The 25,559-nt window shown below is 37.0% G+C and overlaps 4 protein-coding genes across 6 annotated transcripts; 2 read left to right on the top strand and 2 right to left on the bottom strand.

The window, feature by feature from the left end:
- Positions 818-8,440, bottom strand: LOC105173081 (dynamin-related protein 5A). 2 transcript variants are annotated; one of them, XM_011094731.2, is made up of 16 exons: positions 7,233-8,440; positions 6,341-6,404; positions 6,118-6,222; positions 5,829-5,930; positions 5,261-5,311; positions 5,093-5,154; positions 4,778-4,868; positions 4,528-4,592; positions 3,681-3,875; positions 3,199-3,318; positions 2,885-2,955; positions 2,557-2,782; positions 2,102-2,152; positions 1,515-1,743; positions 1,292-1,431; positions 818-1,215 (listed from the first exon to the last, which is right to left on the bottom strand). In XM_011094731.2, exons 1-16 carry the CDS (start codon positions 7,359-7,361, stop codon positions 1,087-1,089), a joined length of 1,830 nt encoding a protein of 609 aa, XP_011093033.1. In that variant the 5' UTR covers positions 7,362-8,440; the 3' UTR covers positions 818-1,086. The 2 variants fall into 2 exon arrangements, with proteins under 2 accessions (XP_011093033.1, XP_020553280.1); XM_020697621.1 differs by lacking the exons at positions 818-1,215; positions 1,292-1,431 and having other exon boundaries at positions 1,555-1,717; positions 7,233-7,361.
- LOC105173080 lies at positions 11,141-13,914 on the top strand. Its single transcript, XM_011094730.2, has 2 exons — positions 11,141-12,149; positions 13,528-13,914. Exons 1-2 carry the CDS (start codon positions 11,466-11,468, stop codon positions 13,687-13,689), a joined length of 846 nt encoding a protein of 281 aa, XP_011093032.1. The 5' UTR covers positions 11,141-11,465; the 3' UTR covers positions 13,690-13,914.
- Positions 14,113-17,272, top strand: LOC105173079 (phosphatidylinositol 4-kinase gamma 4-like). The gene is made up of 3 exons (XM_011094729.2): positions 14,113-14,683; positions 14,847-16,276; positions 16,569-17,272. The coding sequence occupies exons 2-3, from the start codon at positions 14,903-14,905 to the stop codon at positions 16,941-16,943; spliced, it is 1,749 nt and encodes a 582-aa protein (XP_011093031.1). The 5' UTR covers positions 14,113-14,683; positions 14,847-14,902; the 3' UTR covers positions 16,944-17,272.
- On the bottom strand, positions 17,539-20,254 carry LOC105173078 (E3 ubiquitin-protein ligase SINAT5). 2 transcript variants are annotated; one of them, XM_020697711.1, is made up of 4 exons: positions 19,709-20,254; positions 18,525-18,911; positions 17,763-18,124; positions 17,539-17,677 (listed from the first exon to the last, which is right to left on the bottom strand). In XM_020697711.1, the coding sequence occupies exons 1-3, from the start codon at positions 19,925-19,927 to the stop codon at positions 17,765-17,767; spliced, it is 966 nt and encodes a 321-aa protein (XP_020553370.1). In that variant the 5' UTR covers positions 19,928-20,254; the 3' UTR covers positions 17,539-17,677; positions 17,763-17,764. The 2 variants fall into 2 exon arrangements, with proteins under 2 accessions (XP_020553370.1, XP_011093030.1); XM_011094728.2 differs by having other exon boundaries at positions 17,627-18,124; positions 19,709-20,251.

Below are 25,559 nucleotides of genomic sequence, written 5' to 3'. Positions count from 1 at the left end.
ACTTGTTTGATGTCTTTTGCTCTGCTGTAATTATATATTTATAAGTTTATTTATTTATTTCTCCCCCATTTTCATGTTACTCTGGATAATTTGCAACAACCTCCCCTGAGGTTTAATATAAGTATAAATACTTTTTGTTGTTTGGAAAATTATAATACTCCTCCTGATTTTAACGATAGTCTAACAATTAGCCCAATTCGTTAATTTTTGCTATATTTTCATCCATTTTTGTGGTGAACGGACTAAAGTGCCCTTATGGACTAAGAACTATAATTTTGTTTATTTTTTAAATTTTTTAAATTTTTTATGGACTAAGTGGATAATTTTATTACAACTTTTCAAAATTTTTCTTCCACCCCGTTTGATTTTTTACAAAATTAAAAGAAAAAAAATTAAGGACAAGATTGATAATTTTATACCTCCATCAAAATATTTCACAATTCCATCTAACATCAGGGGTTATTTGTAATTTTTCAAACAATGATAGAATATGCATAATTATGCTAAATTTCAAAAGAAATTATTGTAATTTACTCTATTTCTTTTGCTCTTTCATTCATTGTTCCTCTTTCCAGTTTCTACGCGTGTGTTTCTTTTGAAATATTCATTTTTCCTCTCAATTCTTATTTCAAATAATATATGGTCATGTGTTCTTCATTTATAAAAAGGAAAATTCACGTAAATAAAAATGAATACCTAGACAAATGCATCTCCAATTCAGAATTATTAACATTTGCTGGCATTGAAAATTGAAATTCAGCATAGCCATTTCAAGAAACAAATTACGATAGTGAATCATTTCAGTGGATCCCATAACTAAACTTGCTTCATAATCCTCAAATCTACTATATTATGGTTTCTAGCCAAAAGACGCCTGAAAATTTTAGTGCATGTAGGCAAATGTGAATGTTGAACATAGAGAGGTTGGCACATAAGCTTAGCTAATAGCCTAACCTTCACAAAGAATAATGTCACACAAAAGAATTGGAGCTATCACTCACTTATAAATAATTGTTGGAGAGAAGTATTAGAACTCTCTCAAATAAAAAAGAACTATTATAAAGAGGGGAGTGATTAATCAGTTCTCTATTTAGCCCAGGCTACAGAATCAATTTCTGCTTGAGCAGATCTGTACAATTCTAGTCTTTTTGCAAGAGAAGCACGACGTTGCATGACTGCTGGATCCTCGTCTAGCAGTTTTCCCAAATGTTTCCCCTGAAAGGCCATATAAAGAGTTTATTATAGCATAAGATACAGGTTTCTTCATGTATGTCACCAAATTCGGCTATACCTCTCTTTTGCCTAATTCGGCAAAGAACTGATCGAGCAAGCTTCGCTTTGCCTCACGGACTTGACAATAAACAACAGACTTTGGAATAGAGTTTCTTAGATTTGCACAAACCATATTGACATAATTCAAGACAGTTGATCCTGTTAAAAGAGTATGCCGCTTATTAGGCAAATTCATTTATAGTTAGCAATCTTTAAGCGAAGAGAACAACTATCACACTCACCAATTCGTCGAAGATAGGAATCATTATATCGATCAAAAATTGAATGCGTTGGATTGCCACCCTTCTCAACATCCTGAGGAAGCTTCCTGAAGAAATCTACTGTTAGGTAACTACATTCCATTTCTACTAGCTGTAGAGTTGCCCTTTTGCTTTCTTCCTTCATCCTATCTAATGATTCAACAGCAGCATTCCCGAGCTCCACCCTGAGAGAAGGATACTGTTTCAGCTCCTGCAGACATAGAGGCGACTGTAATTGGCCTATGGAAACTTATATGTTCAGGCATTTTCTGTGATTCGATTATCCATGAAGAATTTTCATTTCTAGCCTGTAGTCTAGAAAGTTGTACTACCTGAGGGGTCCCTAACCCAATTCAAGTTATCATCTTTCATTTCAACAGGAAAAGGAGAAGAAGGTGGAAGAGCAATCAGGGAAGACATAGCATGCAAATGATTCAACAGACTAAAAGCAAGTAAACAACCTTCATGGAAACAAATGAACTTAGACGGAAGACAAACTTAGTCCAAGAATTAATTACACCAATTCAAGAATAGCGCATTGCGAATTTGTAACAAACTTAGAAACTTACCACAGTCTCTTTAATCGACTTATGAACTAGTTCCTTCAGAATTCCATGAACCTGAAAATAGGAAGAGCAACAAATTCACAAGCAGATAAGTTTCCTAGAAGAAACATGTATTGAACATTAGCTAAAACAAGTTTGTTTGTCTTCTTTCCTGTAATGGCATCAGCTTTTCCACCAAAGCACATCGTTTTCTAAGGTAGTAAACAAGCTTCAGATGTTATGTTAAAGAAAGCAGTCTAGAATACCCTAGGATGTCTGATGAAAGACATACAGACCCATTCTCAAGTGAACCCAAGATCATCAAGCACTCAGAGTTATGTAAGAGCTTAAGCCCTCTCAGTTACTCCAATACAAAGAACATAGCAATAGAATGACTTCTTGATAAGTTTTTCAAGGCAAGGCTAAAAAAATCCATATCAAAATAATTCATATGGCAGAGCAACTTAATGAATATATACCGCATCAACAGCTGCCTCAGCAGGACCTTTGATGGTAATCAAGGCAGTTTCAATGAGACGGCGGTAACCCTGTTCAGGTGCTATAAGATGAGGCTGATATCCATCAGCCTCGGTAATTAATTTTCGAACATTTTCCATTGCAAGATGCTTGTCAAACTGCAAGCGCTTCAATGCAGCAGGCAACTGGTTATCAAAGACACCGTAAATTTTATCACCACCAGGTCGACTGCAGAATCAAATGGCAAGAAAGATGATCATTCAAAATAGATTATAACATGAAAAATTGTTGCAAGCTATAAAGGAATCAAGAAAAACCACAGATGCATACACTCCATCAAGATGCTCTTTGAATATTCCATCAAATATGCGGCAGATCTCCATAATCATGTACAATTTTCCCTGCATTAACAATCAGGGGTGGAAAACATAAAGATGCTTCATGCTACAGGCACCAGTTACTTAGGAGTGAATAGGGCTTACTTACTTCCAAATAAACAAGGTGAAGCACATTAAGAGGATATTAAAATAGAAGAGAAACTACAGCTCGACAAGATGTAAAGGAATCATAGTTTCAAACTGATGCAATTAAAATGGCCACTGAATCAGATATTTAATAGGCAATAAAAGTAAAAGCTTACTTACTCCGGCATCAGTTGCAATGGGCTTTCCCAAACGACTCAACTCAGATTCCAGATCAATAATAGTTTTGTTGATAAGTGATTGAAGGCCTGGAATTCGAGATTTGATGACGGTTTCCAAATGCTAAAACATGAACAACACAAGTTAAAATATAAGGAGAAATTATACTATACCAACTTAATTTTGAGACAAAAAATAAATCACTCAACAAAGACGAGCAAATGACAATGTAGTGCTTGATTTAAACAATTCGATTGAGCATGTTTTTGGATAACACAGAAAAGCATCTTTCAGCATTCCCAGCCACAAATAAAAGCCAAAACCCCAGCAGGAAATTTCAGTTCACACAAATTTTTCTTTGAAAAGAATTTTCAACTCAGTTTTCAGAGTAACTTTATTGAAACCAATAAGGTTTCAGCTCACTTATGACAAGCCTTACCTAAAACAAAATAAGTAGTAACCTTTACTGGATAATATTTGCTTACTTTGGACATAACTTTTCCTAGATGTTCAGAACCCATCCTTTGAGCAAGATGTTTGTACTCTGGGGTTTGAGCAAAATACTCCCGTTCTCTACGCCTAGCAGCGATCATGTCAACATTTTTGTTAATGTCAGCTTGAGAGCGATTAACAACACCTATCCATGGGAATTGCAGCTTATATGCTCTGCCTTCCAGGATCTAAACTCAAGAAAAGTAATAAAAACAGTCACGATTTATACTTTTATCCTTCTAAAACAATAAAAAGAAGTTTTGTACCATAAAATTCTCAGTTCAACAGAATGAATATCATTATAGAACCAATAATGAAACTAAAATATGGGAAGAAATTTATAAACAATGCCACAACTAGTATCCAAATCAGGAACAAAAAAGTTCAGCAACTCAATTGAGAAAGAAAGAAGAATCCTTCACATTAACATCTGGGAGGCACCAAAATAATTTGTAGAATGTACATTAAGCAGCAAACATAATTACAAATAGTTTCTGCATGGTGTATGGAAAATGAGATTATCAACCAAGGAATGTTTAGCCTAGATTGGAAGTTCAGAATGCATGATGTTGATTAATAAAGATGCTGGCCAAATATTAATGCAGAATCAAGCAGGTATATTTACAAGGAAAAGAAGAGATCCAATAGTTTTCTGATAAGGCAAGACAATATTAAGAGTCAGCAAGCAACTGCAAGTTTGAGTAATTCATAGTTGAACAACAATCTTCATACAAACAACTCATTCAACTGATTTGCAAACTTTTACTAAAATACAACATTTCCTTTTCAATGTTTTACAGAAAGTATCAGCAGATTAGTGGTCTACAGTTGTCAACTTACATCTACAGCGTCTGTGCCCTGGTCCATAAGATCAATCTTTGTTAGAACACCAAATGTTCTTTCTCCTGAAATAAGATAACACACTGTCACAGACAATATGGGGAATAAAAAACACAAACCATGAGTAGAGTAATGATTACGATGAAGTAGTAACACACAAGCAGCTTAAGAAGAAGCGGCAGGTAAACTCACAATACATTCACAAGTAAGACCATAACCGCAGATGGTGTAGACTATCAATAAGCCATACCTTTGGGATCTACTTCACGAGATATCTTAATAGCATCGGATGTTGCAAGATCTTGGTTGGCGGGAGAAACTGCTAAAATAATACAGTTGGGCTGCAATTTATATTTTAGCGAGAGTAAATGACTAATCACAACCACCTTGAACTATAAACTGTACAAAAAGAATATTCTTATAATAATTCTGAACATCTTCAATATAAACATTGAACTCAATACTGCAATGAACCATTAAACTTCTACCAGAAATCGAAGCATGTACTGAACAACTTTAGAGTCTAAAATTAATAGCAAGTTAAAGCACAAGAAAGTTGTAATACCTTTTCAATATAAGACCGCACCATGTTCTCAATGTCCGCCACAATGGAATCTGACTGACCGTCTATATAAACCCGTGGAACAAACCATTTATTTCCAACAAAAATGTGATGAAAGGGAAAATAGTTAGTAAAAGCTACAACATAAAATTAATGGGATAATTGACTCACCAACAGCAACTTTCGTAAGGCCAGGAAGATCAATCAATGTCAGATTCACAACTGCAATTATGAGAAGTATGGGAATTACTTCATACTAAAATAATCACCAAAGAAAGGAAAAGACTATTTCCTTCATTGCTTCATAAGCCGAAAACTAAAGTAGCAAACACTGTGCACCAACCAAATATTTCATGCATATAGTGTCACACATGGCAAGTAATTGATTCTACTTGCCACTTTGTTCATCTTACTTGAACCGTGACATAAAATACATTCCTAAACTGGGTCTTTATTCTTTTTTTCTTTTCGTCATTGCGGGTGAGGATTTGGGTGATGCAGGACAGAGGGGTTATGTGTAATACCTTTAATGCTATGAGAGAGATGATTATGCATGCATATTCATACTCTAGGTTCAGAGCATTTCAATGTGATTCGAGAACAACTTCAGTCCGTTTCTCAGTCCTTCGAATTCATTGTTCACTAACAGTGCCAACATCTGCTAAATTTGTTATAAGACACTATACCAATTTAATTCAATTTCCGAAATAGAAAATGAAAACAACCATGTCAGACTTACCATTGGGGGAGTAAATGCTAAGATAAATTGGAACAGTAGATATTTGTTTAGAGCGTCCTGTCTCTCTATCGGTCTCATCAGAGATCTCCTTTCTCACAGCAGCTGCGGAAAAGCAGTTGGCATAAAAATTATAGTCACAATTTGTAAACAAATTTACAAGAACTGGAAAATGTATGCCAGCAATATGTGGTGGAGACAAAAAATAAAGTGTCAATGCACAAAAGGGCATGTTTGGAATATTGAAATTCAAAGCAAATGATATTGAGAACAAAAACTTCTCAAAACTTACCAAAATCTGTGAATTTCTTTCTAGGAAGATGTCCAAATTCCGCGTATTCTCTACCTTCTTCAATCCGATGAAGCTGCAGAACAAGTGGACGTCGAGTGACAATACCTATGTCATACCAAAGAAATCAATCCAATATTTTTGGACATCCATACATCATAACAGAAGGTAATTTCTAAGTAACGAGGGTGGTTATGCTGCAATAAATACAAATGACTTTAGTTACCAGATCCACGAGGCAAAAAGTCCTTTCCGACAACACTCTCCAGCACTGAGGACTTTCCAGAACTCTAGAAACAATAAAATGCCAAGTCACGTACAACAAATGCTAATTATAAACTAAGACAAAGTGTGAAGAGAAAGTACACATGATGGATAGAGGAGCAATATTACCACAGTAATAACAAGTCAAGGCTGCAAAAAATACCAGCTGCCTTAATTGTTTTTAATGCATGAAGTGCATGCGGCAAAAATACAACATGGCGCCAACCATACCACTTATTCAGAGCCAAAAACAATACCATGTAATTGATATAAATTTTAAAAGATAGACATGTTTGAAGAAATTTATTCCAAATCCTAGGTAATCCTCTAAATTTTTTTTTGGGGGGGGGGGGGGAATTTGGAATAAAATTTATTCCAAATCCTAGGTAATCCTCTAAATTTTTTTTTGGGGGGGGGGGGGGGCATCTGTAAATTTAGTCCTAGCTTGTCTTGATAGATAAAAGCTGGAAAAGAAAGGAAAAAGATTATGGTTAGAGAACGTAGCGAATGCAGGATACAACTACAATGTAAGATGAATGACACGCTGCGGAATTCACAAGCATGAATCTCTACAAATGACAAAATTGAATTAGTGGGGAAATAAATTTTGAATTAACAACAACTTAACATATTGAAATGCAAATCAATTTACAGGGAAGACTTTAATTCACATGTGAAGCAAATGGAATTAAGACTTGATAAACACTGACGAAGATCCTGAGACACCGGATATAAGAAGAAAGAACAGAGGACCATGTCACTCCTCTAATCAAATGTATCAGCATCACAAACTAACCATACAAAAAACACTCAGTACCACAATATTAAGTAAAGAACGTGCAAAGTTCTCAGACCTGACCACCTACGACGGCAATTGAAGGCAGCGCATCCCATAGAGTGGGCAATGCGCTCTCCTCTCCGTGATCGCCAAGAGCGGTGCACGCTCTCTGCAGCCTGTTGACCAATGATATCAGATTCTCCATTTGTAGCTCAGATTCGTAACTTGACAGTGAAACAACAGAATGCAGTGCGAACAAATATATATTCAAAAGGTTCACCGTCCGCTGTTTGATCTCAATTTATTTTGGAAAAAAGCTTTTGTATATCGAAGAATGGAGGGAGCTAAAGATCGTAGAGGATGAGATAGTGAATTGAAATATTGTAAATGAACAAAATTAGAGGACTTTAAACGCGTTGGCGGTTGAGGGGTGGCTGGTGGGCTTCGTTATACGGGGAATGACCTTTTCTCTGCATTTGAATTCGAATACTTGGACCCATAGTGACGACAAAAACACTTGGGCCCCGATCCACTTTGAGAGAAAACCGGAAGGTTTTATAACCAACTCAGCCAAAGGCAAAAGGTTCTTACACATGAAAATCGGCCAACGAAACAAAAGCAAAACACAGCCTTTACTCTGGAGACTGCACACCACTAAACCGAAAAGCTTGAAAAACAAGGGACAATGCATCCGTTCCCCCACACTCAAAGAGGCATCTATTATGGTTGGACGAAAGCAACCAACCCACAGTGAGAAAGATAGCAAAATCCGATCGCAACAGGTTCCTATGTACCTGATGCAACCACTCTTTCACTTCCAGGCCGTTACGTAGAACACAATTCCAAGGAAGCCCAGACAATTAATGTCCATACTAACCTTGCAAATGTGCACTCCACTAGAACGTGTTCCAGGCCATCCTCCACGGACCGAACACACTCCACCCACTGCCACTCGTCGACATCTAAGATTACACTGAGTGTGAGGGCAGTATGGTAGCATTTCCATGTGAAGAGAAGAATTTTAGGAGCAGCCTTTGTCTGCCAGATAAAGCCCCAGGCATCTTGAGACACCGACTCGAGGCCATTGTGCGTTCCGTGTGTGTGGCAAGCCAATATGTGGTACGAACTGAGAACCTCCCCTTCTTGTCATAGTGCCAGAGAAGATGATCAACCTCTCCTGTATGTATAGGCGTAAGGAGGATCCACTCAACATCTTAAGGGTCAAACTCGGCTCTCACCATCGTCATCCAACAACACATTCACCGTCACATCAGCACCGAGTGATTGGGTCGGCATCACAAGCTGAAAAGTCGTAGGCCATGATAACTGTGGAGTAGCCCATGCCTTAAATAATCTATGCACCAGACTATCTATTGTTACAATTTGATTTTAATTTGAAGTTTTAAAACTTCAAAATATTATTTCAATTTTAATTTTTAAATTAAAGTGTGTAACACTCTATTTAATTTTGTAACACCCCACTAATGACCATTATTTCTATTTTACTTTTTTGGGTGTTACATGTCCTATCCTAATACTATAAATAGAAGAGGTCCTAAGGGTCTATACACACACACAACTCACTCTTGCATCTCAATTCTTACATTCCTATTCTTCTTATTACATTGTTTTGGGCAACTTAATAAGGTCTAGTTCTCTAGTTTTCTTATGAACGTGATCACAATAGAAGACTCCGGTTGAGGCCTTCTTGAGTTTTATCTTGGGTGGTGGTGAGCCGATAGTACCTGCACGGAGGGAGGCCATCACGATCTTAGGACAACGTCAAGTAACGTGACTCCTACAGGCCAATAATTTTATTTTTATTTATATATATCACATGCATTATGATCCGGGTCGAATTATTCGATCTCCTGAGACGATCTCACTACAGACGGATTAACTCTTCCGAACCAGATTTTGGCTTCCCTGAGAATAAAACACGAACCGTGAGCTCGTCGGGCACGTCCCCGACAATGACCCTCTGACGCTCAAGTTAGGTTGATCGAGAGAAATATATGGATCTCAAAGTTCGAGCTCAATTAATGCACAATAGTTACATCATTTATGGCGCATCGGGGTCTATTTATAGAACACAGTTGTACGTCAAGTACTGGGCTACGTGACCTTATTTTATCGGTGTGTGTTCTGATCGAACGGTTGTCATCATCCGGGTCTTCGGTCAGTCTGTGCGATCCGGGTCGGGTCAACTGCAACCCGCCCGCTACAAAACACGCGGATCCTAATCGCGAAATGACTACAATACCCTTAATGAAAGGTGTTTTGGTCTTTTTACAGGGGTGGTATGTGTATACCCATCACATTATTTATCTTAATTTGTCAAAACTTTTTAACAATAAACTAACATTTTTGGAAACATCTGTAACTGACGAAATTCTCCATGCTCGTTTAAACAGCAAGGCAACATTGAACTCCTTGAGGCTGCGCATCCAGGCCACCTTCTAAAGACTAAAGTCTCAAACTGTATCAAACATAAACAAGACAAAAGAAAAAAAATATATATGCCTGGGACATAACTATGATTGAAAATATATATATATATATATATATATAATCTAAAAAGAAAAAGGGTTTCATACTAATAAATGCGATTAATAACACCATCATACTATTTTTTTATAAATTAGAAAATATTGTTCAACTAATAAGATAACTAATTTATTCAACTTTTCAAATTATATATATTAACTAATAAATTTTTTTTTTATTTTTTTAATATAATCTATTGATTTGTATTTTTTATTCTTATTTATAATATGTTGTAAAGTATAAAACTTATTTATTATATACAAACAGTAACAGCGTGCCACAACGGTTAGTATCTTCAAAGGGGTGACAACCCACAAACTTTCTAAGGAAGATTGTGCCTGCGCCATGGGCCGTAGTGAAGCAAAAGATTTGGCTTAATTTTACCAAATAATTAAATTAATTAATTTATTGAATCAAATATTAAATTCATAAAACTCTTTATATGAAAAATAAATTAAGTGAAAATTTTAATATTATAACTAATTATATATAGTTAGTGATAATAATTTTAATTTTATCCTAATAATAAATTTTATGCAGTGAATTATTATTTTATAAATGTTGTTATTGAGAAGAATTAGTAACAAAAAATTTCATAAAGTTATCACTAAATATCATTGACACGCATATAGTAACGACTCAGCAATAATAAATAATTATTATCATTTAAGTTACTACTATTAATATCTCATTAATTATCTGTAGTGATAATTTTATACATAGTTATTCTTATTAATAATTATATAATGACAATATCAAAATTATTTTCACTTAATTATTTTTTAGTGAGAACTTTAAAATTAGTACTTGATATTTTGACGCTAATATTATATTTTATTGTAGTGAGTTTAAAATTAATAAAATAATTATTGTAAATTCTTTTTTTGCCCTAAACTAGCAACAAAACACAGGAAAAAAAGATTACAACTGAGATGAAAGTTTTGAATTTTTTTTCCTCTTTTTGTTGGGTAGAAATTATAGAAAATGCAACTTTTATTTAGTTATATTTTGGTAATATATATGAAATAGCTTTAATAAATACCAATACTCAATCTAAACTTTGTCGGCCACTACGACTTGACAGTACTTGCCATTGGCCATGATTGCCAACAGGATTTTTATAGGATGTATGTTTGGTTCCACCAAATAATTTGCTCGAGGTTGAGATTTACATCATGAATGTAGCTATATTTAACCTTAATTGCTAAATCACAATGATGACCGATAAACGATCCAAATATATACATTTGTCTATGTACATACATGACGCAAAAAAAAAAAGAAAATTGTAAAAGATGTTTCCATTTCAGAGTGGGCATAAACAAAGTCAAAACAAATTATTTATAATTTTATTGTGAATGGTAGGAGAGACCAAAAAGTGTGAAATTCTCTTGAAGTCTCTAGTCTGGGGTGACAAAGGCCCCTTTTTTAATAACTGGACATTGGAGACTTTGGTCTGTGCATAGACAAGACAACCAGAGTCACAATCTCAAATGTTCGAAGAAGTTGAGTTTGGTTAGGAGTAACCCAATTGAGTTGTAGAAAAAATATCATCGACTCCTCCTCGTATTCGCATATTCTTTACCTCAGGCGATGGATGCCTCAAATTGCTCATCTTTGAACCCAATAATATAAAAGCAAACTCTCATCTCCAAACACCTCACAATCTCTCGAACCTGCCTCTCTTTTCTTGGTTCTTCCTCTGTTTCGATGCAGAATGAAACTGGGCGTAGAGTTAGCAGCTTGTTGAATCACTGTTTTCATGGGCTCTCTTGTTCTGATCACTTCTTCCTTCAAAGGCTTAAGCTTTGCGAGTTTGTCTAAATCCAGTTCAGTGAGTTATTCTTGTTTTCCGCTTTTCAGATACAACAAGTCCAAAAGATTCAGGAAATCTTCACTCACTGTAAATTCTTTGAGCCCTCAGAACCCTAACTCAACATGGGGCGCTTACAGCTCCCCCGTCAAACCCTTTTCATATTTACTCCCGTTTTTTCAGAAAGTCAGGGACTTTGCCATAAAATCCTCGAAGCGAAAATGGGCCTCTGTTTTTCAAGATTTTAGTGTTCAAGAAACTAAGCTTATGCAAAATGGTGCATTTGGGACAGCTCTCATGAGCGTGACAGCAACAGCTAAGGTTAAGATAAGTCCCTTTGTGGCTACATTAGCTGCGAACCCGACTTTTGTATCGGCTTTGTGTGCGTGGGCTATTGCACAATCGACCAAAGTCTTCTTGAATTTCTGTGTGGAGAGGAAATGGGATTTCAGAATTATGTTTGCCTCTGGTGGAATGCCTTCTTCGCATTCTGCCTTGTGCACTGCATTGACTACTTCTGTGGCTATTTGCCATGGGGTTGCTGATTCTTTGTTTCCAGTTTGTTTGGGATTTAGTTTGATTGTTATGTATGATGCTATTGGCGTCAGACGGCATGCAGGGATGCAAGCTGAGGTAATTGTTTCTGCATTCTTTGCCTTCACTTTATTTTCTGTTTCATGTTACTTAATTGTGAAATTGACTATTATTCATCAATTTGTAAAAAGTTGTGTATTTCTTGAACTTCTAGGATCTTTGCGAATGCGCTCAAGTATATATCTTTATGATTGTTTCTGCGTTCGTTTAACATAGCATGTCTGAATGGTTTCAGAAAATTTGTTTATATTGCTCATTAATGACTGCTAAACTGAATAGTTGTGATTCAAGAGACACATGGCATGGAACGATGTGGAGATTGTTAATGCTTTTGAAATGTTGCAGCATGTTGGTTCTCTCATAAGGGAAATTCTGGCCGGAACTTGGTTTGGGTGAATCTAAACGAATGAGTGAGACTGAATTATGCTTGCTTTATAGTTCCCATTCAGTTCTCTTATAGACACATTACACAACAGATTCATAGAAAGTTTTCAAAATTAAGTATTCGGTGTATTGCATCTTTGGCAGTTCTACAGCTTCTGAATATTACATATAAACTTCCAGTGACAACTGTAAATACTTTGATAAACCAATGGTAAGCATATTCGAAAAGTTGATATAACTCAGATTTTTGGATGTTATCAAAAGGTTACACGCCTCTGTGATCTTTATTTTCACCTGACTAAGTTTGGAATATGTTGAGTGATTACAAAAAAGATTTCTAAGAGACAGGAACATTGTATGACAACCTTAGAAGTATTCCAAGTGTGGTCGGCTGTCATGAGGTCTACGTTTGTTGCTCTAATGTGTAAAGATATAGAGTTACTCCACAATGTCTCCTGTTAAATATCTGTTTCTTGGGTAAGTATTGGACTCTAGCTTTCTGCTTCACTGTTCTAAACTTGATGGTTAGAATACAGTTGGGCCCGGGGTTTTCAACAATCTCGTTTGAGACTTTGCACATGAGAGATAATGTTGGTTTACCTCGCTGTGCTTTCAAAAAGATGGTGTTAGATCCATTGTGGCTAATCCAACTAAGAGAACCTATGCTGGCATGGAATATTCTTTCCTAAGCTCATTAAAGACCTGGTTTAGCAGCTTTAGCTGATGTTTACACGTAAATAAGTAATATATCTCCAAATTAAACAGTATAAAACATGCAGTGGCTTGTCTAAAACACTCATGAAGGCTCTGTTTCAGAAACTTTGATTCACGACCCCGTGTTTCTCTACTTGGCAATTGTTAAATTTTCTCTTCGCTATAGTTTACCAGTCTTCTTTACTAGGAATTCTTTATGCTCTCTTTAATGGGTTATGTAATTGATGATTCCCTTTTCTGGTTGCAATATTTGATTGTGTCTGATAATGTTGTAAGACGCTATCCTGACCTAAAATTGAAATCTGTTCAATCTACATAGGTTCTCAATCTGATCGTTGAGGACTTGTTCCAAGGGCATCCAATAAGCCAAAGAAAACTCAAGGAACTTCTTGGCCACACACCATCCCAGGTTTTTGCTGGAGCTCTACTAGGAATCCTGGTAGCTTGGATGTGTTGTCAGGTTTGCCCGTTTCTCGTCTGATAGTGATACACTCCCTTCAGACATGCAACGGAGTGATACCAGTAATCTTTGTGGATGAAATACATTGAAAAAATCAAGTAGTTTTGGCTAGTATGTCGATGTCTGAGTATAGTGGGTAAATCCAGATTAGAGTACTTTGAACAAGATGACATTCTTGTCACTGTAATGGATGTTGTATCAGGTTTCGGACCTTAATAGGAATTATTGGTTTCTGCTCTATGACTATACCTGTGCAGTTGAGAATATGCCTAAAAGTATTATTATTATGGAGTGGAATTCAAATGTTACAATCAAGCTTTTTGGTCAGCATCTGCCTCCACCGTACATATTATGATTTTGTTGTATAGTTTACAAAAAGTAATGAACCCATACAGTGATATAATGTAATTAAACAAATTTTATAATCAAACAAGAATGTTTTCCCGTGGGAACGTTTCTACAACTTTCGAATATTTAGCAAAATTATATTCCGTAACAAAGGATTTTGTTGTGAGAAATTCCATAATTATTACAAGGTATTTAATAGTATGCAATGATGTTAATAATGTCTGAATATATTATGGGGAATTCTGTTATATGGATGTGGTACGGGCGGTAGATTGAAAGAATCCGATGGCAAGTGGCAACGACGTTGATCTTTCTTGTTCTCCAACCAAACCAAAAATTTCTTGGCTTGCTCTACAGAAAAATCGCACGGAAAAGGAAAAAGTCCTCGTTTGGTCTTTGCAATTTTACCTATTCAATCGCCGCAAAGACCGTACATTTTCAGTGCAATTCGTCACTTCTTTTAACCCCCTTCTCCATCCTCGCCTCTGCCGAGGCACCAGTTTTCCTTGGTTCTTGCTCTCTGGTGAGAAACCTGTTTCCCTGCTCAGTTCATCTCCTCTTTCACTCAGTCATTTCAGACTTGTGCTTTTAATCCAATCCCTCAAAGCTCCACTCTCAAAAAAGGAAGAATCTTCAATCTTTTTTCGTCCCCATTCGGGAGTTAGAGGTAACTCTTAACCAAATTTGATGATTGAAGGTGTTAATTTTGAATCTTTGGGTCTCGTGGGGGGGAATTTCTGGGAATGTGTTTGGGTTTTGATTTCCTTCACATGATTTTGCTAATCGTGATCATCAGGTACATGATAATTTACTCATTTGTATTTTCGCAGGGATTTGATTTAGCCTTCTAGGATTTGAGGTTTGTGTTGAGGGCAAAATTACAAAGATGTCTTCTGCTGGTTTGGTTTCCATTGTCCCGGTTGGTGAGGAGAGCGTGATTTTTTCGCCTCCTCCATCACTTGAAAATAGCCAAGAATCGATTTTGATATACGTGGCTATGTCAGGTTCAATGGTCCCAATGCAGGTTTTGAAGTCGGATTCAATTGAATCCGTGAAGCTCAGGATTCAGACCTGTAAAGGAATTTTTACTAGAAAACAAAAATTGGTTTGTGGAGGTAGGGAATTAGCACGGGGTAAGTCCCTTGTTCAGGACTATGGTGTGCATGATGGGAATGTTGTGCATTTAGTCCTCCGACTTGCAGATCTGCAAGTTATTAATGTTATTAATGTGAGTACATGCTGTGGGAAAGATTTCACCTTTCACGTGGAGGGGAGCCGGGATGTTGGCTATATCAAGCATCAGATAGCAAAGAAGAGAAATTTGGAGAGATTTGACGATGAAGAGATCTTGCTTAATGGCGAGCCTGTCAAGGATCAGAGGTTGATAAATGATCTCTCTAAGAATAATAGTGATGCTGTCATTCATTTGTTTGTGCGGAGGTCTGTGAAAATCAGAGCTGCACCAATTGGGAAGAACTTCGAGCTGTCTATCACTGCGCCACAGCAGAACAACGTGAAAGAATGTGATGTGGATAGGGAAAATGGTCATGGGGCTGATTCAGAGAGTGGGCATAATCTGTATGTGCCGGGGAAGCCTTCACGTAGGAAGACATTATTGGAGCCTGTGATTGTTAATCCAAAGATTGAATTGCCTAAGGAAATCAGTGATCTGATTAAATCTACTTTGGCTGGGTTAGATAGTGGGAATTATCCAATTAGGTCTTCAGAGGGTACTGGGGGAGCATATTTTATGCTGGATGCATCTGGGGGCAAGTACTTATCGGTTTTTAAGCCAGTTGATGAGGAGCCCATGGCTATAAATAACCCTCGAGGGCTGCCCTTGTCAGAAGATGGTGAAGGGTTGAAAAGGGGGACCACAGTTGGGGAGGGTGGAATCCGGGAATGTGCAGTCTACATACTGGATCATCCAAAGAGTGGTCACAGGTCATTTACTGGTGAACTTAGGGGTTTCGCTGGGGTTCCTCCAACGGTTTATGTCAGGTGCCTCCATGAAGGTTTTAATCATCCAGGAGGTGTGTGTGTCAAGACTGGGTCCTTGCAGATGTTCATGGAGAACAGTGGAAGTTGTGAGGATATGGGGCCTGGGGCTTTTCCAGTTAAGGAGGTACACAAGATTGCAGTACTAGATATGAGGTTGGCCAATGCTGATAGACATGCTGGGAATATATTAATCAGTAAAGGTGCAGATGGCCAAACTGTGCTAATTCCCATTGATCATGGCTATTGCTTGCCATTTAGTGTAAGTTTTGTTTCTACTGCTTTTGTTTGTTAAGAAACTTTCTGAGAAGTATCATAGAGTCTCCCCAAAGAAAGGTCGAAATTCCTTGACTCTAGTGTTTTCAGTTGTCATATGATTACTTATGTGCATCTGGAGGATGATATAGACTACTAATAAATACCTCTTTGTACATGCCATAGCCTAAATCAGTTTCACGATTTGCTGTTATTCTATCTAGATTGAGCTTTATTTGTATTTGTCCGAGACTTAATTATGTTCTTATAATAAGTTCATCTCATTTTCATCCGTGCAGTTCGAAGATTGTACCTTTGAGTGGCTTTATTGGCCACAAGCTCGCCAGCATTTTACTGTTGACACCATTGAATATATAAGGGCATTGGATGCCGAAGAAGACATTGCCTTGCTCAGGTTCTATGGATGGGACCTGCCACTTGAATGTGCTCGAGTGCTACGCATCTCCACCATGCTTCTGAAGAAAGGTGTGGAGAAAGGGCTCACTCCATTTGCGATCGGTAACATGATGTGCAGAGAGAACGTGAGAAAGGAATCTGTTATCGAGGAGATTGTCCGAGAAGCATGGGATTCTGTGCTTCCTGGCTCCAGTGAAGCTGCGTTTCTTGATTCTGTCTCCAGCATCATGGATCGTCGTCTTGAGGAGATCGTTTAACCACATACTTCTCAATAATCCGTACATAGGTTTGTCGTACATAATGCACATAGGGAGTTGGTTCTGGATAACTTAGTTGGCATTCTTCAGTCTCAGGGATAATTTCCTTCTGATTCTTTATTGTCCATAAGACATATCACAATGTACTTTTTGTAGAAATTTCAGTGTCCAGCTTTAGAAACAGAACTAGAGATATTGAGGTCTAGTGTTTCAGCTGTTATACTGTGTCGTTGCTTATCAGCCTCCAATATTTATCAAAGGAAGTTGAAAGGAGTAAGCAGAGAGTTATGATTTGAAGCAATTTTAAGACTCTATTGGATCTTCTATTACCATTTGCGTCTGAACAGCCATGCTGGATGCCCTAGTAGCAGTGGCAAGAACTTGAAAATTGTCAGATTTTCGCTTGAGAAGCCAGCATTAACCATGAAATAAATTTGCTACATAAAAGATTGTTATCATTTCTTTAAGTTAACATGCTCTGGCTGTTAAATTGGCAATGGGTTTAAGTAAGAGCTGGCAGTTGTCTGGAAAGAAGTCTCGTCCCTTCGGACATCTTTGTGAGAATTGAGGTTATTTACCGCTGAAATCTAGGACTGCATCACTTGTTAATCTGCTGTCTGGGATGCATGCTAGTGTATTCTACTATTCTTACAATGTCGGCCTGATCGAAGAGGAAGCTAATAGATTGACTTGAAACTGCACATACACTTTGCAAGAATGTTGGAGGATTGTCACTGACAATATCATTCAAAAGTTTCAGCTTTGATAAGTAAAAAAACCAAGAAAGAGATGCTGGGGGGTTGGCAGACAAGAAAGCACCTTTAACTACATAGATTGGGTATGCAAACTCCATCTGGGTTCTGCTGTTCTTTCCATATTCGCCCTGTTACACGGAGCTTGAGCTCTTTCCGATCACCTCCCGAAAAAAAAAGTGCCATGTTCCGCTGTATAATGAGGCCGTCATGGCTGTCACGCACCTTTCTGTGACTATCTCTGACGCTTCGAGGGGTGCCCTCCCATATAAGTTTCCTCCCATTTCCCCCAACCTCCAAACTGTAGCTATAGTTCCGAGCCTCCATCTCGTCCCCCATGAACCGAAGAAAAGCCATATAAACAGGGGCCATCCCAAGTTGGAAAGCTTCAAAATGAAGACAAAAATACTGACCAAAACAATGGAAAACCTGGACAAGGAAAGAATAGGTAAGTACTTACAGCATTTACATTTCACAAGGATTTTAGAAAACCACCTCATATTGCAATTGTTCTCACTTAGATGTTGTAAGAGATCAAGATGTTGAGACATTTTCACTAGCATCCTTCAGTTGTGATTTTTATGATAAGTACTTTGCAAAGGGTTACAAAGACAACAAGAACAATCATCTTTATTTTCAGAAGTGCAATACAAAATTAGATGCAATAAAATACAAGAATTGTTTTGGTGAACTACCAAATCCTGCTATTGAACTTATGAAGACCCAAAGACCGGCCTTATATTCTTTCACACACTTAGAATGCTGTATGTAATCATGTGAAAAGCAGGATTAATTTGACGTAAACATGTCACTAAAGAAAAATACTCACGGTTAGCATCCACGTGGCGTTCTCCACATCCCGAGGATTTGATTTAACATAGCGATGATTAAACGTGCATCCAGAATGCATGTCCACCTTGTGATCATCTCTCAGATGAGCAACTAGGTACGGGATATCCCCAACAACTGGGCATTCTGATCCAGCATACGGGCAATTGTAAGGCCTAAAATTGCAAACCGCCTCATGTTTCAACTTACTATAGTAAGGGAAGATCTCAGGACACCCAAGGGAGCAGTACTTGCAAGGAAGTTCGAGAGATTCAGCCACCTTTTCCAGCGCCAAGCATCTTATATCACCAAGCTCCTGCCTACATGTGGGGCATCTGTTGTGAACCCTTGCTTTACAGGTAGAACACAGGGTATGCCCATTGTGGCACTGCAGTAATCAAGTTAATCTTACAACAATTTTGTATGTATTTGGGATGACACAATACATGTATATAAGAACAAGAGAAGTTTCATCTGAAGGAAAGTGATGAAAATAACAAGCTGCATTATCTAATTCTTTTGCTCACGGAACGATCAATTGTCATGCTATATTCCATGACACAAGACCAACGGTTCATCATATTTATCTCTAGATAGAGTTAAAATACTTATAATTTCTTCTACACTAGTGATACCTACAGCCCCAATTAGTGTTATCCATTAACAATTGATCTATCCTGCTTTCCCAGAATTTAAACCATAGTTTTCTATAAATGCTTGACCTAAAAAGGTGATCAGAACAAGAGATACCCAAGACTTGTATATGCCCAAGTTTCCAGAACATTCTCCCTTCAAGAATCAATCAAGCAACAGCAGAATAGCTTTGAGTGGAATTAAACGAGCTGAAGAAAAAGAGAAAAGAATAGTATGGTCTACCCTACAAATCAGAGCATACAGCTGCCCATGAAAATTCCTTAAAACAGCACCTAAAATTATTTCAACCATGGATAGAAACAAAGATCCCATTTCTTAAGTTTAAACAAGTAAAATGTAGCAAATTACAGCATAATTAAACAACTCCCACATAAGAAACACACTACTGAAGAACTAACCAAAAAAGATTGAGCCCTGCAATAAAAATCCCCATCAAGATGGAATCTTGCAAACCAAAATCAGCTCAAAATTTAACCCCAAAATGAAAAATGGACAAAAAAAAAAAGAAAGAAAGAAAACAAGATGACAAACCTGATGGATGGGAGGGTACATAGAATTTGTACAAACAGGGCACTCAAGAAGCTCATGAACACTAGTGGCTGGATTAATCACCCCACCATTGAGATTGCTGTTGTTAATAGTATTGTGAGATGACTTTGGAGATGAAAACTCAGAAAAGGGATGAGGGTGGGAGATCTCATCTTCATCTATCCCATCAATGGATGATATGCACTCGATGCTAGATTCCATTCTCAGAAAAACTTCTCTTAGTCTTTTCCCTTCCTTTCTATGAGTTTCTATATCAATTACTGGGCATTTCTGGAGGTTTGAGGTTAGTACTGTGGGATATTTTCTTGGTATGCTGATGAATTTGAATGTGTCTGCAGAGAATTTTTCTGAAAGTGGGAGATGAACAGATAGATAAAGCAGGAAATGGGGTTCCCCACTTCCCAAATGAAGGTGCTTTTCTTGATTGATGCCTCTGAGAATCTGTAGGGGGTAGTTGGATTGGAAAATTTTTGAGGCACTGTTCTTGAGAAAAAGCAAAAAAGATTATTAACCTTCTCCCACTTTCAATTTGTTTCTAGCCATATAATAATTGTTCTTTTTCTTTCTTGTTTGCCTTTTTTGGTGGATTAAATTGTAATGAAACAAACACAGAGTCATACTCATCATGACACTGAAATTTGAGGGTCAATGACACAAAAATTTATATAAAGATATAAGTAGTAAATTTTCAGAGCCTTGAATGATGGGATTAGGATATGAAGATAAGAGATCTTTGTGAGTTTTATTGCAGATGTTCAGCCGCAATGCCCGTAATCTTTATTAATGATTGGTGGATAGGAAATAGGATGTTAGAAGATGAGATTTCTCTTAATTTTATCTTCATACAATATCCATATATCTATTAGTAGTTGTTTAATTATATATTCCTAGTGGATAATCTTTATTATATATTTTTCTCTTTTACGTAATTAATATTCCCAATTATGAGTAGATTCAGTGTGATCGTAAGGGAACGAGCATGAAAATCGCTCGTCCCCCTACGAATCAATGTAGGACAACTAAACAAATATGTTGTAATGGGACAATCTGAAACTTTGATGTTCTTGTTGGATAAATAAAACTAAAAATAGGGATCATGAATACATGAATAAGTATGACTGTAAATATTTCGAATGGAGTCGAACATATCATAATTCAAACGTATTTGAATTATTATCAAATTTGAAAAATTATATTTGAATTTCGTTTTATTTTTTAAGTATATTTTATTATTTTGTATCAATCGAATTGAACTTAAGTCGAAGTTGAAAGCTCACCAAATAAAAAAGTTTGAATTTATTAAATTTAACAAATCGAATTCAAACTATGGAGTATATTTCAAAACTATGGACAAGTATGTCCCAATATGTAATTTTGTTGCTTGCTTGCAAGAGAAAAAAGGTAAATAGAGCCTTCTTCATTTAAAAATTGGTATGAGAAAGAAGTTGTATTTTATAACAAAAAAGGGAAAAAAACAAATAGTTAGATTATGATAGAGTGTAACAAGGGCCGACAAAAAGCACGACTTTGGTGGGAAGCTACTTATCAAAAGTATAATGGCCACTATGATATTATGACACCAAACAAACAATTCGAAGCGTCTTTCAGTACTTTGATGGGCTTTTATAAAGAAATCGTATTCCTCCCGTCACGATTTCACAAAAATCCAACGGAGTGTATATTTATTGTATTCTGATTTCATGTGAATTGGTAATTTGATCAGATGGTTGTGGCTGTTTCGCAGCCCATAAAATTTGGATTTGGTGGGTTTAGATTGATAGGGTTCAGATAGAGGGCACGTGGGGGGTTCATTTTTTATTAAATTATTTGAAATTCATTAAAATCTTGACGTATTAATAATATTAGAATATGAATAAAAGAAAAATGATGAAAACAATTGAGTACATGGCATTAAATCAGAACTACACATGCCCATGGCAATATTGCTTGTGGGTTTGGGGTTGGAACTTTGGGCCACATTTCCGCTTGGTAGTTGGGCTTTTCATGACGTTGGAAAAGGGTTCCAAAGAAGTTGGATTTGGATTTGAGGCAATGGTCCATTAAATTATTAAAAGGGATAATTATATCGTCTTCTCTAAAATTTGATATAATTATATATATAATTTTTATAATTCAAAAAATTGCATTTAATAGTCCTGATGTTTATTTTCATCTAACAAATAGATCTCTCGTTTAACCAAAATTCAAGAAATTTGCTAATATTAGAAAAAAAAAATGAATGAAAAATACATATTTAACCCTTGACGCGTATCGAATTTTAGCTGCACCACTTGGGTAGAAGGATCTATAGAGAAATCTTAAATCAACGAGGGACTAATCCTGTAAAATAAAGTTTAGCACTTCGATGCTTATATCAGGAACAATTTACTAAGAAAATTAAAAGGAAAACTTGAATCAAAGTGAGAATAGTGTAGTTGAAAATAATATGGAAGCGATGAAAATAATGTGGAATGCCAAAACTCTGCTGAAAATAGCTTAGAAAATAAGAAATAATGAGAGTTTGAATGTGATAACTTATATTACCAAAATGACTACACAATGCCTCAATTTATAATCATTCGTACAACAAGATCTGGGGGTTAGTTGGAGTGAATCTGGTGTCGTTGGATAGCTTCATGTGTTAGTTACAAACAAACAAAGAATCATAGGATTTGAACTTATCTAGACGAAAATATAATCGTTTGATCAAGTATTGCCCAATCTGTCCGGGTATATAGGGATGCAGTTACTTGCTAACTAAATAGTCAATTCCAGCCGGGCCTCTTGGAGTTATGTTGAGATTTTTTATTATAACATGTCTTAACGTATCAACCACCTATGTGATGTGTATGATGACTTAGATTGTTGTATTGGACTTACTTCTTGGGCCTGTTAGGCTAGGAGAAAGAAATAGTTTTATGGGCCTATATGCCTTACTTTGGGCCTAGCAGGGCTTAGCCTGCTGGGTTGTTTGGCAAGCACCCACCTCCTTATCTTTGGGCTTTGAGAAAAAGTATTTGAGGGGGTATCAACCCCAATTTATTTGTTGCTAACTTATTGCAGATCAAACTAATATTTTTTGGACCAAATTTTCTTATAAGAGTGAAGATAAAACTCTTCACATGCATTAGGGGGAAAGATATATAAGGTTAGTGATGGGTACCGAGGTCCAATAGCACCACAAAAGTCGAAGGATCTTTATGAAAATCCTTCGATAAAGGGGGAACTAACCTGCAAAACAGAGGTTAGTATTTTTGATGCTTAAGTCAATAACATTTTTACTGAAAAAATAAACAAAAAATTTGAATCTAAGTGAGAATGATGGTTAAAAATAGTGTAAAAGTGATGAGAATCATATATAATAAGCTCAAAGTAGGCTAAAAATAGAAAGAGAGTGTGAGTAATAGTAGAACTTATGAGATGAAAAGATTATTTTTTTTAAATGACTGCAGAAAAGGTTATTTTATGGGCGAACGTGGAGCCTGCTTCGAAGGGTGGTTGTAGAGTGTTGTACGTCTGTTGGAAATCTACATGAGTTGTCTATCGTTTTAAAAAATAATTTGGGATTTGGATTGAAATTAACAGAGATATGACTGTTTTATCAAGTTTTGCCAAATCTGCCTATGTTTTCCGAAATCTGTTACTTGCTAATTAAAAATGGGATATAGCTGAATCTTTAGGAGTTTGTTGCAGATCTTTTATTATGATATGTCCCTATGTATCGGCAACCTGTGTGACATGGAGTCCTTGTTGTATGCTAACTAGGTTTGAAATGGGTTTCTTTTCAGGCCTGCTAGGTTAGTAAGGATATTGTGGTTTTATGGGCTAGAAGACCCTGTTGATGGGCCGATCGGGCTCTACTTGCTGGGCTGTTTGGATGGAAGCCCACCTCCTTGCTTTTGGGCTCTTAAGGTGAATTCTTGGGGGGCATCATCACTCTACCCCCGCTCCAAGAGTGCGAGACTTATTATCGGATTGCTGAAGTAGGAACAGATAGTCCTACAAAAAGATGAAGGTTTTTCTATTCATACTTATTAAGCAAGGAAAATCTTTCTAGGATGTTTGAGCCTCACCTTGCCTTGGCTTGCTTATGAGGAAGATGCCATGCAAATTTAGGGGGATTTGTGCATGGTACAAAGGATAAGTGATAATCATATCAAATAAAGAGATGGGACAGACCTGGTGGCGCAATGTAAAACCTGCTTATGGAGCAGTTCGAGGCACGATTTGTTGTGGGTCCAATATTTAGTGGGTCAGGTTGGAGCAAGTTCACAGACAGGAGCTCATCAGGGAAGACACAAACCAAATCTCATCAGCAGGGCTAGGGTCCATCAGCAAGAGCAGGGGTAGGAACCTATCAGCAGGGCCATAGGTCGGAGCAGGGCCGGAGGTCATCAGTAGGAGCATAGGCTGGAGCCTGTCAATAGGAGCAAAAGTTGGACCCTCTCAGCAAGGCTGGAGCCCATCAATTGGAGCACAGTAAGAGTCCGTCGGCAGTAACAAACTCACAGGCAGTAGCTGTTAGTAACTAAAAAAATCATCTTCAGGTTATAATAATAGTAATTAAATAAAATTTTCGGAGAAAATAACTATGCAATCCATTATAAAAGAAATACGAAATCATCCATCATAAGCTAGTCCTAAAACATAGTGTAACTGTGCTATTGTATCATGGAATTATGAAGAATCTTACTTAGTGGGGTGCTAGTTTTCCTAATCAATCAATAAGAATTCTTTTCAGTGCCCTGCTCAAATAACTTTTCTATTTCATTCTGCAACTGAAAAGCAATCATCGGTGTCATGACCGTACTCATTATGAAATTAGTAGAACTTATCATACTTGTGCTTGGTAGGTCTATCGCGAGCCTTTTTAGGCCACGTTAGTGGATCTTTCTTTTCAATGACTTTCAACACATGTGTTGAATTTGCATTTAGGGGGTGTGGTGCTCTTGATTGGGAAAAAAATGTTGGACCCCTTCATTCACCCCGGATCTAGGTCTCTTAAGCACATTACCATCATGTCTTATATCTTTCTTTTATTCGTAGTTCCATTGGCATTTCATTTGTGTTTCCTCTAGTTCCCATGCTTTCCAGCTTCGGCTAACAAGTTATCGAAGCTGGTAGCTTGTATTTTAGCTAATGACTTAAAGAAGGCTTTAACTCTCAGTCCCTGTGCGAAACCGCTAATCAATACCTCCTGGTGGGCAATGAGGACCTCAAGGACGGCGTTGTTGAACTACTGTATATATGCCCTTAGATTTTATTTTTCCTCTTGTTTCATTGCGAATAGGCTTATAGATATTTCATTTGATTTTTGTTGCTCTCAAACTAATGCACAAAAAGTGAAGTAAATTCTACAAAGAAGTGTATCGAACCAGGTGGTAGCTAGTCGAACCACTTTGCAAATTTAGTTAGTGTAGTAAGAAAGACTAACATTTACACCATCAGAGTACTTGTGTGGTGCCACAACATTTTCAAATTTACAGATGTGTTCAATAGGATCCGTTGCATTGTTATAAAATGGTAGATTTGTTGGTGTTCTGAAATGAGTAGGGAGTTCTTAAGCCATAACCCCTTCGTTGACCTTGCTTCAGTGGAGGAATTTCCTCCTTTACCTGTTGATGAAGTTCCATTTTCTCTTGTTGGAAGGTACACCAAGCCTCGAGGGATACCTTGCTCGTCCTTCCCTTGCTGGTGGGATCGATAGTGTGAGGCCCCCCGTGCTGGAGCAGAGCAGGGTTGTTCCGTTATTTCCTCCTTGGGCATCAAATACATCATGTTGCGGCGTATGCCTATTTCATTTTCGACATTAGGAGCAGGAGATCCTCGAAGG

The sequence above is a fragment of the Sesamum indicum genome, linkage group LG11, assembly GCF_000512975.1.
Source record: "Sesamum indicum cultivar Zhongzhi No. 13 linkage group LG11, S_indicum_v1.0, whole genome shotgun sequence".
Taxonomy (NCBI): domain Eukaryota; kingdom Viridiplantae; phylum Streptophyta; class Magnoliopsida; order Lamiales; family Pedaliaceae; genus Sesamum; species Sesamum indicum.
Note: the sequence above shows the minus strand (reverse complement) of the source record. Positions and strands in the feature narration are given on the sequence as shown.

Bases quoted from the DNA above. Each gene is read 5' to 3' on its own strand.
- LOC105173081 (XM_011094731.2), bottom strand. From the start codon at position 7,361: ATGGAGAATCTGATATCATTGGTCAACAGGCTGCAGAGAGCGTGCACC. The intron at 5,155-5,260 runs GTGAGTCAATTA...GGGTTTATATAG, and splicing joins CCTTACGAAAGTTGCTGTTG to ACGGTCAGTCAGATTCCATT. The intron at 2,153-2,556 runs GTATATATTCAT...TCCTATTTTCAG, and splicing joins CTGAGGCAGCTGTTGATGCG to GTTCATGGAATTCTGAAGGA.
- LOC105173079 (XM_011094729.2), top strand. From the start codon at position 14,903: ATGTCTTCTGCTGGTTTGGTTTCCATTGTCCCGGTTGGTGAGGAGAGC. The intron at 16,277-16,568 runs GTAAGTTTTGTT...TCATCCGTGCAG, and splicing joins GCTATTGCTTGCCATTTAGT to TTCGAAGATTGTACCTTTGA.
- LOC105173080 (XM_011094730.2), top strand. From the start codon at position 11,466: ATGGGCTCTCTTGTTCTGATCACTTCTTCCTTCAAAGGCTTAAGCTTT. The intron at 12,150-13,527 runs GTAATTGTTTCT...CAATCTACATAG, and splicing joins ATGCAGGGATGCAAGCTGAG to GTTCTCAATCTGATCGTTGA.
- LOC105173078 (XM_020697711.1), bottom strand. From the start codon at position 19,927: ATGGAATCTAGCATCGAGTGCATATCATCCATTGATGGGATAGATGAA. The intron at 18,912-19,708 runs GTTTGTCATCTT...TGATTACTGCAG, and splicing joins TGTACCCTCCCATCCATCAG to TGCCACAATGGGCATACCCT. The intron at 18,125-18,524 runs GTGAGTATTTTT...TTCCTTGTCCAG, and splicing joins ACGCCACGTGGATGCTAACC to GTTTTCCATTGTTTTGGTCA.